This window comes from Diabrotica virgifera, chromosome 1, assembly GCF_917563875.1.
Source record: "Diabrotica virgifera virgifera chromosome 1, PGI_DIABVI_V3a".
NCBI lineage: Eukaryota > Metazoa > Arthropoda > Insecta > Coleoptera > Chrysomelidae > Diabrotica > Diabrotica virgifera.
In genome coordinates, this window is record NC_065443.1 from 183,619,586 (window position 1) to 183,633,885 (window position 14,300).

General features: G+C 33.6%; 1 protein-coding gene across 3 annotated transcripts in view; it reads left to right on the forward strand.

The window, feature by feature from the left end:
* The window catches only part of LOC114347035 (227 kDa spindle- and centromere-associated protein-like), a 1,075,867-nt gene that overhangs the window by 507,246 nt on the left and 554,321 nt on the right, over positions 1-14,300 (forward strand). For 2 of the 3 annotated variants that reach the window (XM_050641832.1, XM_050641833.1), the window contains one exon: positions 12,541-12,730. In XM_050641832.1, coding sequence (XP_050497789.1) covers positions 12,541-12,730 — 190 coding nt within the window. The remainder of the gene's footprint in view (positions 1-12,540; positions 12,731-14,300) is intronic. The other variant, XM_050641834.1, reaches the window with a different exon arrangement.

Sequence of the window (14,300 nt, forward strand, 5' to 3'; positions counted from 1 at the left end):
CAATATTTGAGTTGCTCCAAGTGATACTGGTATCATCAGCAAAAAGAAAGATTTTTCCATCGATTTTTAAATTAGTGATGTCATTAATAAAGATAAGGAAAAGTAGAGGACCCAATACTGAACCTTGAGGTACCCCACATACAATGTTTTTGAGACTAGAGTCTGTATCATTTGCTCTAACCAGTTGTTTCCTATCATCCAAGTAAGATTGGAACCAATCTAAAGAAATGCCTCGAATTCCGTAGAAATTTAGTTTTTTTATCAAAATGTTGTGATTCACACAATCAAAAGCTTTGGCGTAGTCACAAAAAACGGTGGCAGTGTGAAGATTCTTGTTCAGTGCTTGATAAACCTCATGTAGTACAGAAAACATGGCATCAGTGGTGCATTTATTATTTAAAAAGCCGAACTGATTTTGTGATAAAATGTTGTTTTCAACTAGAAAGGACATAAGTCGGGCTTTTATGAGTCTCTCAATAATTTTGGAGAGTACCGGTAGTAGTGCAATAGGTCTATAATTGCAGGTATTAGATATTTCACCACCCTTATGAAGAGGAATAATGATGGCTGTCTTCAGGCACTCTGGAAACATCGTCTAGCGAATCGTTTGGATTTTGGGCTTATAGGGTCCTAAGTTTTTCAATGAGAGTAGAATGGAAACGTTCTACTGGATAATTTGAGGAAGAATTGTTTACTGTCGTAAAATGGATTTCGATTTTATGTAAGGCTAGAAATTCCTTAATAACAACTGCTGAATTGAATTCGGTACCATTATCACAAACAATCTTTTTTGGATAATTGTGGTGGGAAAAATAGTGTCTTAATTTAATTAGTATTGAAATAGAAGTTTTGTTAGTTAGCTTATAGCATTGACCATATTTAGAAAAGGAATTTACGATTGTTAAGTATAAGTTTTTATTACAGTGAAATAGATCAATATGTAGGATATCAAAGGGTTTTTGACCTAATAACGGTCCTAATTGTGGAAGTTTGTAAGGATGACATTCATATTTATTTTTTAAACAGATTTCGCAACTATTAATAAAATTTGAGATGGTTGTTTTCATCGAAGGCCAATAAAATTTTTGTTTTAAATGTTTGTAGGTCTCAATTATTCCATTATGATTTTCAATGTGATATTTTTTCACACACTCAATTTGTTGATTTTCTTTTTCAATATCTTGAAGTAATGTATTACAGAATGTTGCTTTAACTACGGATTATATTTTTCTCTGAAGTAATTACAGATAAATGGTCTAAATTCATGAGGAATAAACATGGCAAATTTTTTATTTGGTCTTAAAATGTTTTGAAACGTATTTGCTATATCCGTTTCCCAATTTTTTTAAGAGTTATATTGTAGCGGTGTTTGTTGAAAATCTTTTGGTAATTTATTTTGAATTTTTTGCATTCGGTTTTAAAGACGATCTGATTTGAAGATAAATTAATTGGTTCAGATGAAATCGGTATTCATGTAATAGGGTTTTCAACAGATGTATGTTGTGTATTATTATTTTCTTGTAGATTGTCGAATTCTTCAAGAAATTCGTCAATATCAAAATTGTCAGTGGGATCTGGTGGTTCAGCGCATTCTGAACTAGAGCTGAACTAGAGCATTTATTTGAATTCGGCTGATAGCATCAGCAACTTGATTTTCTTTGCCTTTTTTATACTTTACTTCGAAATTGTAATCTTCTAGTTTAAGTCTCCAACGGGTCAGTCTAGAAGAGGGGTCTTTAATATTATAAATCCACACCAGGGAATTGTGGTCTGTTTCTATGGTGAATTTTTGGTTATATAAATACATACGGAAGTGTTTACAAGAATCTAATATGGCTAATAGTTCTTTCTCAATAGTAGAATAGTTTTGTTCGGCATAATTTAAAGTTCTAGAGTAATATGCAATAAGGTGATTATTTTGGGACAATACAGATCCAATTGCTATGTTAGAAGTGTCTGTAGTCAATACAAAGGGTTTTTCTAAATCTGGATATTGTAAGACGGGGGCATTAGTTAATAATTGTTTGCATTTTGTGAAACATTCTAAATAATTTGGATTGGCATATCCTCGACCCAGGTGGAATCTTAGAAAAGCAAACTGGAAGAAGTTCTCTGAACAACTAGACCGGACCTTGAGCTGGGTCCCTCCAACCAGCAAACATTATGAGAGGTTTGTGGGCGCAGTAATAAGCACTGCCAAGAAAACCATCCCTAGGGGGTATCGCAAAGAATATGTGCCTGGATGGACTGAAACATGTGAAGACTTATACACGAAGTTTCTCGAAAGTGGTGACCGAGAAATAGCCGATGAGCTTTTACACAACATCGATACAGCTAGACGCCAAAAATGGATAAAGACTGTCGAAAACCTTGACTTCAAAAAATCAAGCCGGCAGGCATGGTCCTTGTTGCGAAAAATTGGAGGAGCTAACCAGCTGGAATCCAGAGAGTCTAAAATGTCTCCTAACAAGGTTGCCTCCCATATAGTATCTCTATCCAGAGCTCCACGAGATCGAACACATACTACCAACGTGAAAAGAGACTTAAGGGCATTAAAACAAATGAACAGAACGAACTCCGAATATTCAGCAAGAATACTTATTTCTGAAATCACACATGCGCTGAAAGAAATGAAATCAGGTAAAGCACCTGGCTTTGATGGTATCCATCCAGAGTTCTTGATACACAGTGGTGCATACACGAAACAGTGGCTTGCAATGTTCTTTAATGATATACTTCAGTCAGGTAACATTCCTTTCTCACTTAAGCGAACAAAGATAATTGCAATTCCGAAACCGGGCAAATCAAACGATAAGCCAGAAAACTACCGCCCCATAGCTCTACTCAGCATGGTATATAAACTATTAGAAAAGCTTCTCCTCAACAGAATTAGTCACAGGATAAGAAACTGTCCCCATTGAACAAGCTGGCTTCCGCCCTCATCGAAGCTGTACGGACCAAGTGCTGTCATTAACAACTTTTATAGAAGCTAGTTTTCAAAAGAAACAAAAGACAGCAACAGTATTTATAGATCTAACAGCAGCATATGATACTGTTTGGAGACAGGGATTAATATATAAACTGGCCCGCATTATCCCCTGCAGAAAGATAATTAACCTCATTGACAACATGCTGACCAACAGAGCCTCCAGGTTATAATGGGAAAGGAGACGAGTAGACAGATGAAACTTAACAATGGTCTTCCACAGGGTTCTGTCCTTGCCTCTTTACTTTTCAGCCTCTATATTGCTGACATGCCTGAAACCGAATCTCGGAAGTTTGGATATGCTGACGACTGGACCCTTGCAACAAGCCACCAATCTTTAGAAACTACAGAAATCACTCTCACGAATGACTTATCCATCCTCAGCGAATACCTTAAGAAATGGAGACTACAGCCAAGTACTACAAAAACTGAAGTATCAGCTTTTCATCTAAACAACAAGTTGGCAAACAGAGAATTACGAGTGTATTTTAATAACAAGCTGTTAAAACACAATAAATACCCGAAATACCTTGGGGTTACTCTAGACAGAACGCTCACATTCAGAGAACACCTGACGAAAACAGCAGCAAAATTGAAAACACGCAACAATATAATACAGAAACCCTGCGGCGCTACATGGGGGTCCACAGCATCAACATTAAGATCCTCTGCTCTTGGCCTGATATATCCGGTGGCAGAATACTGTGCTCCAGTGTGGCTAAATAGCAGGCATACCCACCTGGTCGACACCCAACTAAACCGTACTATGCGTATGATAACAGGCACAATTAAGCCCACCCCTATAATGTGGCTACCTACCCTTAGTAATATAGCACCACCCAACCTACGCCGCGAACATGCATTGGTTAAAGAATATAACAAAATAATGGACAGTCGCCAGCTTTTAGTCCACAACGACATCCCCGATATTCTTGGAAACCGTCTCCGATCCAGGTTACCCCCTCTACAATCTGCTCAAGCGCTGCAGCAATCCAACTTTGACTTAAATACCCGATGGAGAGAAGATTGGGAAAGTAGGACAGATCCGCATTACCATAGTCTACCGGACATCATAGGGAAACCTGGCGAATTTGAACGTCCCCGTAAGATTTGGGCAGCCCTTAATCGAATTCGAACAAACTGTGGAAGATGCGCCGACTCCCTCCACAGATGGGGTAAACTCCCCTCGCCTTCTTGTGACTGCGGCGCTGCAAGACAGACGATCAGTCACATTGTACAGGACTGCCCACGCAGAGCATACACAGGCGACCCTATAGACTTTGTAATGGCAACCGAAGGGTCAATCGAATATATAAAAAAAATTGGACATCTGTTTGTGATGCATTGTATAATGCATAAATCTAAATATATTCTGTGATATACTTAAGCCATACGCTAAATAAATAAACAATGGGTCCTTTACGGGTGCATCTAGAAAATGGGGAAGTAATCTTTGCAAAGTTGGGTATAAATCTTCTGTAATAACCAACCAAGAAATGATTTTATTTGTTTGACGGTTTTTGGCAAAGGATAATTTTGGATGTCTTCAATTTTAATGGGATTAGGTTTTATACATTCGGTCGTCACGATATGACCTAGAAAAGCAATTTCTTTTGTAAGAATTTCGGACTTATCTAATCTAAAAGTATCGAAAATAGTAGAGATGTGAACTAATTGTTCTTGTAACGACTTGGAAAAAATAATAACATCGTCCATGTAAACAAAACAAAATTTATGAATAAAAGGTCGAAGAATATTATCCATTATCCTCTCGAATGTTGCTGGACTATTCTTTAAACCAAAAGGAACACGTAAAAATTGAAAGTGATTATGCGGAACAGTAAAAGCGGTTTTTTGAATAGAATTTTAGAATAAAATTTCATCTATTTTTGGTAGTGGATACCTATCATCTATCGTATTTTCATTAAGTTTCCTATAATCTATGACCATTTAATCCGACAGGTATTTTCCTCACCAAATTTAAGGGTTCGTATTAATTTGGTAGGTATTTTCCTCACCAACTCACTGAGGTATATAATAAAATAAAAATATAGATGTAAGTAATTTAAGAATGTTTATTATGAAAGCATCCGAAATCCGAATACAAGACATTAATTTCCTTACATTATAATAATAGTTTATAATATAGATAATAAATATGTAAAACGTATAAATTATTATTATTTAATATTTACTACTTACAACAAGAGACACACTTTACAAAATCCATTCTAGTCATTTGATTAGATTGATACCGTATTATTAAATTTTCTACATTTTTCAATTTCAGTTTTACTTGTTTATCTTTGATAGGTTTTGCAATATGCAAATTTTAAATTTTAACATACTTATCTACTTGATATTCTTTAACTTTTTCTAGGGAAATATAATATGGATGGATGCGTATTATAAAACGAGAAATTGAAATGCGAATGAAAAGATTCGCAAGCATTCGTAATAGGAATAACAGAAGAACTTGCCTCGGCCCACAAATATGGGGAGAATATGGCATTTTCGTCTTCGTCTGTATGTTTCAACTAAATACTCAGCGTATCTATCTAAAATTTCATTTTAGGGTTTGCATGACATTAAATCAAACACAAGACAATCTGATACGTGTTATGGTTTTATATATGTAAGGCCAAAAGTATATTTGAGCTATTTGCCTACTTCAGAATCATTCGTATATTCTGATGTTAAGAGACTGAATTTTTCTATATCTACCACATATGATACTACAAGCTTGGTGTAGGTGAAATGTACAACCATGTATTTCAGTGTTCGGACATATTTGAATGATTGCATTATACAGGGTGTCCAGAACCTCTAAGGACAAACGAAGACGGGACGTTCCTCAGATAATTTTAAGAGAATTTAACCCAAATCACCTAGTCCGAAAATGCTTCCTAATAGAGCTAGAGCTCTTTGAAGGTGGCGTCTTGTAATTAGTTTTTCTTGAATAACTCCAGAACGCTTCTATTAAGGAAAACGAAAATTGGAACACATATTTATCTTCCAGAAATAAATCGATTCCACGCATTGCGAATTTCTAGTACCGGTCATAGGCGTCCGCTTTGGGTCGGGCAGCAGTTATTTTATCGCATAACTTTTTTATCTCTAATTTTTAAGCATTTTTGACTCTAGATTATTAAGTTATGAGGTATTCTGGTACTAAAAGTTACTCTTGCTATAAGTTGGTAAAATACGCCGTTTTTTGAAAATCTTTTTAATTTTTTTTCAAATTATAAAAACGAAAATTTTTCAAATCGATTTTTCTAGAAATCCGTTTGTCCTACTGACTTAAAGCAAGAGTACCTTTTAGTACTAGAATACCTCACAATTTAATAATACAGTGCCAAAAATGCTTAAAAGTTACAGACAACAAAGTTATGTGATAAAATAACCGTTGCCCTGTCCAAAACGCACGCCTATGATCGGTACTAGAAATTCGCAATGGATGGAATCGATTTATCTCTGGAAGATAAATATAAGTACCGATTTTCGTTTTTCTAAATTAAAGCGTTCTGGAGGTATTTAAGAAAAACTAATTACAATCTTCAAGAAGTTGAAGGCTTAAAAACGCAGGAGTCAGAGAATGGCGGGGAAGAACTAGAGACAGGAAAAAATGGAGAGAAATCGTTAAGAAGATAACATAAGCAAAAGGGACTGAGCCTCCTAAGAAATAGGATCTAGAAAGCTTTCGCGACTTAGCCCCATATCGGGGTGTACAGTCACTATATATATATATATATATATATATATATATATATATATATATATATATATATATATATATATATAAAAATATGAGATGTAGATCCTTGAAACACACTCAGTGATCAAAGGATCCAAGGTTAATGGTTTGACGACCACTCGTACGAAATCAAACAGATGAAATAGAGAATGTGGAAAAATCCCCTTACGAACAATTCACACATCCACCATTTCGGGTTGGGAAAAATTTTTTTTTTTTCGAATAGAATCAAAGATCCAAACACCAGTTCTTAGAAATGTGTTTCGCCCTCTTCAACCTCTCTGGGCTTATCAATAAAGATGAGAGGTTGAATATCTTTAGACACATTCCAATCAAAAAACAACATTCGAGACCTAGACATAGAAGGTGCGTAAATCTACGGCAAGTCCGACAATGACAGTCTCAAGTTTTAATTCCCTAATTACTTAAAGTAAGTAAAATCTATGTTTAAAAATATGAGATGTAGATCCTTGAAACACACTCAGTGATCAAAGGATCCAAGGTTAATGGTTTGACGACCACTCGTACGAAATCAAACAGATGAAATAGAGAATGTGGAAAAATCCCCTTACGAACAATTCACACATCCACCATTTCGGGTTGGGAAAAATTTTTCGAATAGAATCAAAGATCCAAACACCAGTTCTTAGAAATGTGTTTCGCCCTCTTCAACCTCTCTGGGCTTATCAATAAAGATGAGAGGTTGAATATCTTTAGACACATTCCAATCAAAAAACAACATTCGAGACCTAGACATAGAAGGTGCGTAAATCTACGGCAAGTCCGACAATGACAGTCTCAAGTTTTAATTCCCTAATTACTTAAAGTAAGTAAAATCTATGTTTAAAAATATGAGATGTAGATCCTTGAAACACACTCAGTGATCAAAGGATCCAAGGTTAATGGTTTGACGACCACTCGTACGAAATCAAACAGATGAAATAGAGAATGTGGAAAAATCCCCTTACGAACAATTCACACATCCACCATTTCGGGTTGGGAAAAATTTTTCGAATAGAATCAAAGATCCAAACACCAGTTCTTAGAAATGTTAGATCCTTTGATCACTGAGTGTGTTTCAAGGATCTACATCTCATATTTTTAAACATAGATTTTACTTACTTTAAGTAATTAGGGAATTAAAACTTGAGACTGTCATTGTCGGACTTGCCGTAGATTTACGCACCTTCTATGTCTAGGTCTCGAATGTTGTTTTTTGATTGGAATGTGTCTAAAGATATTCAACCTCTCATCTTTATTGATAAGCCCAGAGAGGTTGAAGAGGGCAAAACACATTTCTAAGAACTGGTGTTTGGATCTTTGATTCTATTCGAAAAATTTTTCCCAACCCGAAATGGTGGATGTGTGAATTGTTCGTAAGGGGATTTTTCCACATTCTCTATTTCATCTGTTTGATTTCGTACGAGTGGTCGTCAAACCATTAACCTTGGATCCTTTGATCACTGAGTGTGTTTCAAGGATCTACATCTCATATTTTTAAACATAGATTTTACTTACTTTAAGTAATTAGGGAATTAAAACTTGAGACTGTCATTGTCGGACTTGCCGTAGATTTACGCACCTTCTATGTCTAGGTCTCGAATGTTGTTTTTTGATTGGAATGTGTCTAAAGATATTCAACCTCTCATCTTTATTGATAAGCCCAGAGAGTTTGAAGAGGGCGAAACACATTTCTAAGAACTGGTGTTTGGATCTTTGATTCTATTCGAAACATTTTTCCCAACCCGAAATGGTGGATGTGTGAATTGTTCGTAAGGGGATTTTTCCACATTCTCTATTTCATCTGTTTGATTTATATATATATATATATATATATATATATATATATATATATATATATATATATATATAATATATATATATATATATATATATATATATATATATATATATATATATATATATCCCAACCCAAAATGGTGGATGTGTGAATTATTCGTAAGGGGATTTCTCCACATTCTCTATTTCATTTGATTGATATATATATATATATATATATATATATATATATATATATATATATATATATATATATATATATATATAATTACAATACTCCATTTTCAAAGAGATCCAGCTCCCTTAGGAAGCATTTTCGGACAAGGTGAATTGAGCTAAATTGTCTTAAAATTATCTGAAGAATCTCCTGTCTTCATTTGTCGGTAGAGTTTCTGGACACCCTGTATATAGCTTTTTCAAAATCTACAAAAATTTTACTAGGATTAAACTCAATTTTGAGAGCTTTAATAATTTCTGATTTTAACAAATAAAACGATTGTTGTAAGTTTCTGTTTTTTTTTTGTTTGGCAGTAAACAGTATAATAAAGAAATATAATGCCCTTAATTAGCCCATGAATAGTGAATAATTGCAAATAATATCTGGTGCAGTAAGAAAATGTGCCATCCATATAATATATAAAATTCAATGTGGCTAAAAGTCTTATATTTGTTTCACAATTATCTTACTTTTGATACAGTTTATAAAGAGAAAATTTTCCCCCTTGGTTGTTTTTTAAGCACACTTCTTCACAAAGTCTTGAACCTTATCAATATTGGAAGGAAGTTGACCAGGCATCATTTTTCGTCGATAATTATATAAATATATTTTTTCTTATGTAACTGACATCAATCGTAGATTTGTTTCAGGCAAATTAGCTGCAAGCTCTTGGCGTATAATTTTTGCTGATTTTTCAGTAATATTCTCTTCGGTTTTACTTTTACAAAAGTTAGAAACAATTTTCCGATCTATCTTCTGACGATCTGGTTCATGATTATGTTGTAGGCTACTTCTAGATATTGTAAAATTTGCACCAATAGTAAATAATTTCGCACTACAAGTTGTTTTATTACACCTACAGAACACTTCTTTACTTTTTAAAACTTTTACTTTATAAAAAATAAATTTGCAAATACTAGTAAAGGTTTATCGCGATTACTTTCTATTACACATTCCATTTTGTCAAAAATTCCAATTTTGACTAAATAGAAAATACTATAATTAATTAATTAGTTATTATAGGTACCTACTGTAATTTTATAGTAGGTAGATAAACAATTCCCTTGCATGCCTTTTAATAAAAACTACCTGAAATAACCACTTCGATTTTGGTGAGGAAAACACCTGTGGGATTATGACATACCCTTCCAAACGTAGGCAAAAGATTATTTTGGTGGACCACCCAAACCGGGGCCGAATAGGGCGAGATTGAGGGTTGAATAATCTTATTATCTAATAATTTTTCTACTTGTTTACTAATTTCTTGTTGCATCGATTTAGCATGCCGAAATCCTTTAACATAAATTGGATTGTCGTCGCGAGTTTTAATTTCATGTTTTACAGCTGACTTAAAAGATAAACTCTTTTTCTCGTCATAAAATATATCTCTAAATTTTCTGCAAAGTTTTATTGTTTTATCTTTTTCTTCAACATTTAAATGTTTTGTGCGAATGTTAGACTCTACGAAGTTCGTTGGACCGGTTGAAGTATCATACTCATCAAGTTTCTTCACCTGCACGGGGTTTAATAACTTTATCGGATAAGGAAGCGTTAAATTATGAATGAAACCGTTTTTTGCTGTGTGTATGGATTCTGGCAATGAAGAATTTTGCAATTCTACGCTCGGTACTAAGATTTCACCTTCTAAGACGTTACCAGGAATCTTGTAATATAATGTCTCAAAGTGAATGATAATTCTATGACTGGTTAAGGTCAAGGATTTAGTTCTATAATTTAGTATGGAGTTTAGTATAGAGAATTTAGTATGAATCTTTGCTCCGATCTGCGACTCTTGCGTCAATGGGTCTTTTATGCCGTATTCAGATAATAAAGGGGTTTTTATATTTTGGGAAAATTTTGTTGTACGATTCAAATAAGTTAATGTGAAAGGTTTTTCATATATGTGGGATGGATTGAAAAATTTGGCAGCTTTTGGTGAGATTACAGTATCGGATCCTCCTGGAATCTATAAGAACTTTAAGACGAATCACAACATAAGGTAGACGGGGAGATTTTTGTAAATTATTTAAATTTATATAGGAGGTAGTTGTTCTTTGAGAGGTACTAGGGAAAAATCCTGATAATTTGGGTTGAAATATTCTTCCGTGGCTTGTTCGTTATCATAGTTTCCGGAATCATAGTTTTCGATGTTAATTTCGGAATTATCGATTTGATTAGAAGCAATATTGAAATTATGGCCATTAGTGGTAACGGTCATGGGATGATGATTTTTGGTTGAAATAGTTTGGACACCACTCATAGGAGGGGCATAATTTTGTTGATTTCGGGGACTACGATATTTGTTCAGCCTATGCTGGACATTTCTTTGGTAATTATTTTATTGAGGGGCATTTCTTGGGAAATTTCTTTGATAATTATCCTCTCGAGAATTGAAATTTTCTGTGTAGGTTGAAAATTTGTGTGTCTATTATTGTTGTATGAAAATTGGTTTTGATTAGGTGGTCTTTGCTTGACCAAGGGTTTTCTATTTTGTTGGGATTTTAAAAAGCTCATATATTGTTGCTGATTCTTATGGTTATCATACGCAATACACTTTTGAAGTGCTGCTTCAAGTGAATTTATTTCAAAATGGGATAAATATTCATTATTTGGTTCATTTATACCAGAACAAAAAGTTTTCAATGCAATGTTCTTGAAATAAGGCGTTTTAAAATTTACAGTAGCGGCATTATCATTTAAAGTAACATGTTGAAGTAAATAATTCAAATTAGTAGAAATTCTTTGATGATACTGATCATATGACTCATTAGGTTTTTGAACTGTTGTCGATAACTGGGTTACCAAAATGTCTTCTGACCTTCTATCTCCATATTTAGATAATAAAGCTGGACGAATATCTATCCAGACTGTTTTATTAGAATAATTCAAAAAATTTCTCGGATGTCCCTATATACGAGATACGATGTGAATATTAAGAATAAATATCTGAGGTTCTGTAAGCTCTTGTATACCTAAGAATGTTAACAAGTTGTTTGTCTTCTTTGGATGATAATTCTGGCAAAGTCGAGCAAAGGCTCGCAATATCACTATTTGTAACAGGCATTTTGGAAATTTTATTAAAAGATACGGATTTTTTATTCTTAGAATTGGGATTTCTCGGATTAGGAGTTACTAAGTTATTGCTAATATTTAAATTATCAAATAAATTCAAATTATCAACACTATTTTGAGAATATGGTTAACAGTGCTTATAAAAATTTAGGAAAGAAAGGGAAAACTTGCATAAGGATGATCACCGTTGATTTCCACAGCATAATTTTCTCTCTTCTCCAAGTTTCGATCGGCCTTGTTAAACAACTAAAGTTGACCAGGAAACTCTATGTTTCTGTACGAAGTTCATCCTAAGTTCGCAGCGCCAAATATGTCACAAGCACTTGAACTTCTCAAAAAAAATATTTTATTTTCAAAATTAAAAATACAATTACAAAATATACTAATTACAACTATAATTATTAGAATAAAAAATGAATGAATCTTGCCGGCTTCTTCCTGCCTTCTTTTTGGGCTCGGCTATTGGGAATTGCTGACTGGATAGTCAGGGGGCTTCTATCACATTTCTATATATATTTATTAAAATTGCTTAAATTTATTTAAATATAATCTTAAAAAAAGTTCTAGCATATCAATAGCAGAGTTCTGCTATTTCTATATATGGCGCTCTTAAATTAATCAAAGTAACCTTTTTTATTTTACATCAATATGAATTATTTTAAATTAAAATAGGTTTTTATTGCATTTTATATATTTGTATAATTGTTTCAGAAGTGATGACAATTTGTTTAGAAGAGGAGTATCAGCACCCAGGCCACCTACCAAGGGGAGAGAGGAGAACGAATCTAAAGGAGAAGAGATCTGGCCTTCAGCTGAGATGGTAGAAATTCTTATTAAGGAAAATAGTGCTCTCAAGCAGGAGTTAGAGAACTTGTATCAAAGAGTCGAACGGACGCAAAGGGTAAGTCTATTACTGTCTTCTACTTAAACGTTCAATGTGAACTTTATGATATTGGCACTGGCACACTGATTAATGATGGCCTTTTACTTATTTCTGAAACTGTTGTCTTGTTCAACTGTGGCATGTTCAAATTAAGTATTATGTTTATATGGGATTAGCCACAGTTTCGTTGTTAAAACTCACACAGCTCAATCATTTTCCCTTCCAAACCCTGAAAGTCTAAACGAATACTTTGATAATGGGAGTAAAAATATAACATTAACTATTTTGCCGCAACAAGATCCCATCTCCTATCTCCCCAATTCCGCTTGTTTCTTTGTAATTATAAGTTATTACAGTAAAAACCGCTACAGTTGGTGTCCGGTGTTCGGTGTTCGGTAAACTTAGTGCGGTATAAATAAAAGTGAATTAAAAAAAAACTTAGAAATACTTTAAAGACTTTTAAACTTTATTCGTTGGGAAAAATGAAAGTGCATTAATTGTTCGGTATTCGGAAAGACTTTTAAAAGACATTTTGAAAAGTACGTGTGTGCCGACCGGAGATGTTGCTAGAAGAACTTTCCGTGAAACAGCTCCGTGAACAATTAGAAGAGCTCGAGTTAGATGCCAGTGGGTCCAAGAAAGTCCTGAAAGCACGAATCGAGGAGGTCCTCAAGAAGAATGGAGATGACCCAGAGACGTTCCACTTGGAAGAAGCAGTCTTATCGAAAATAATTGTCGAAAGTGTTTCTCAAAAGATCGATGAAACGTCTAAGATAAATAATGAGAAATTCGAAACCATTTCTCAAAAGATCGATGAAACTTCTAGAAAGAACAACGAGAAACTTGAAGAAGCTTGTAAACAGTACATCGAAAAACTTGAAGAAGTTTGTAGACAGAGCAACGAAAAATTTAAAAGTGTTTCTCAAGTAATTAAAGAAGTTTCCAGACAGAACGTAAATTACAAAACTTACTACCACGACATATTACAACTGAATTTTTCCGTAGGCAGAAAATAGCTTACAACAAAATATTTCATAACATAAAAGAAAATAATAGACTTAAATTTAAAAATCTGAAAATGAACGCTTATAACTCTCTTACTTTTAAAGAAAAATGGTTTAAAAATTTGGCTAACATTGAAATTTCTTATAATGTAAGAAAGATACTGGCATTAGGTACAAAATTCTGTTTATTACCAACTATTAAAGATTTCAAAATTTCTAATATACTAGCGGATATCGAAAATACTATAACTAGATTTTCTGAAAACGAAAAAACTTAATCAGGGCTCAATGCGCTAACATCATAACTAACTATTTACATAAAGATAAAGATAATAATCATTTTTTAAATAGTTTATATCATGAATGTAAAAAATTCATCAAAGAAAACCCTGAGATATACATTGTGAGAGGTGATAAAGGAAATGCGACTGTTGCGATGTACAAAGATGACTACTACACAAAAAGTTATGAGCTTTTAAACGACACTAAATATTATAAAAAACTACAAAATAATCCAACAAGTACCTTACAACAGAAAGCTAACAAAATAGTTACTGAATTAAAAAATAAAAAAATGATCACCA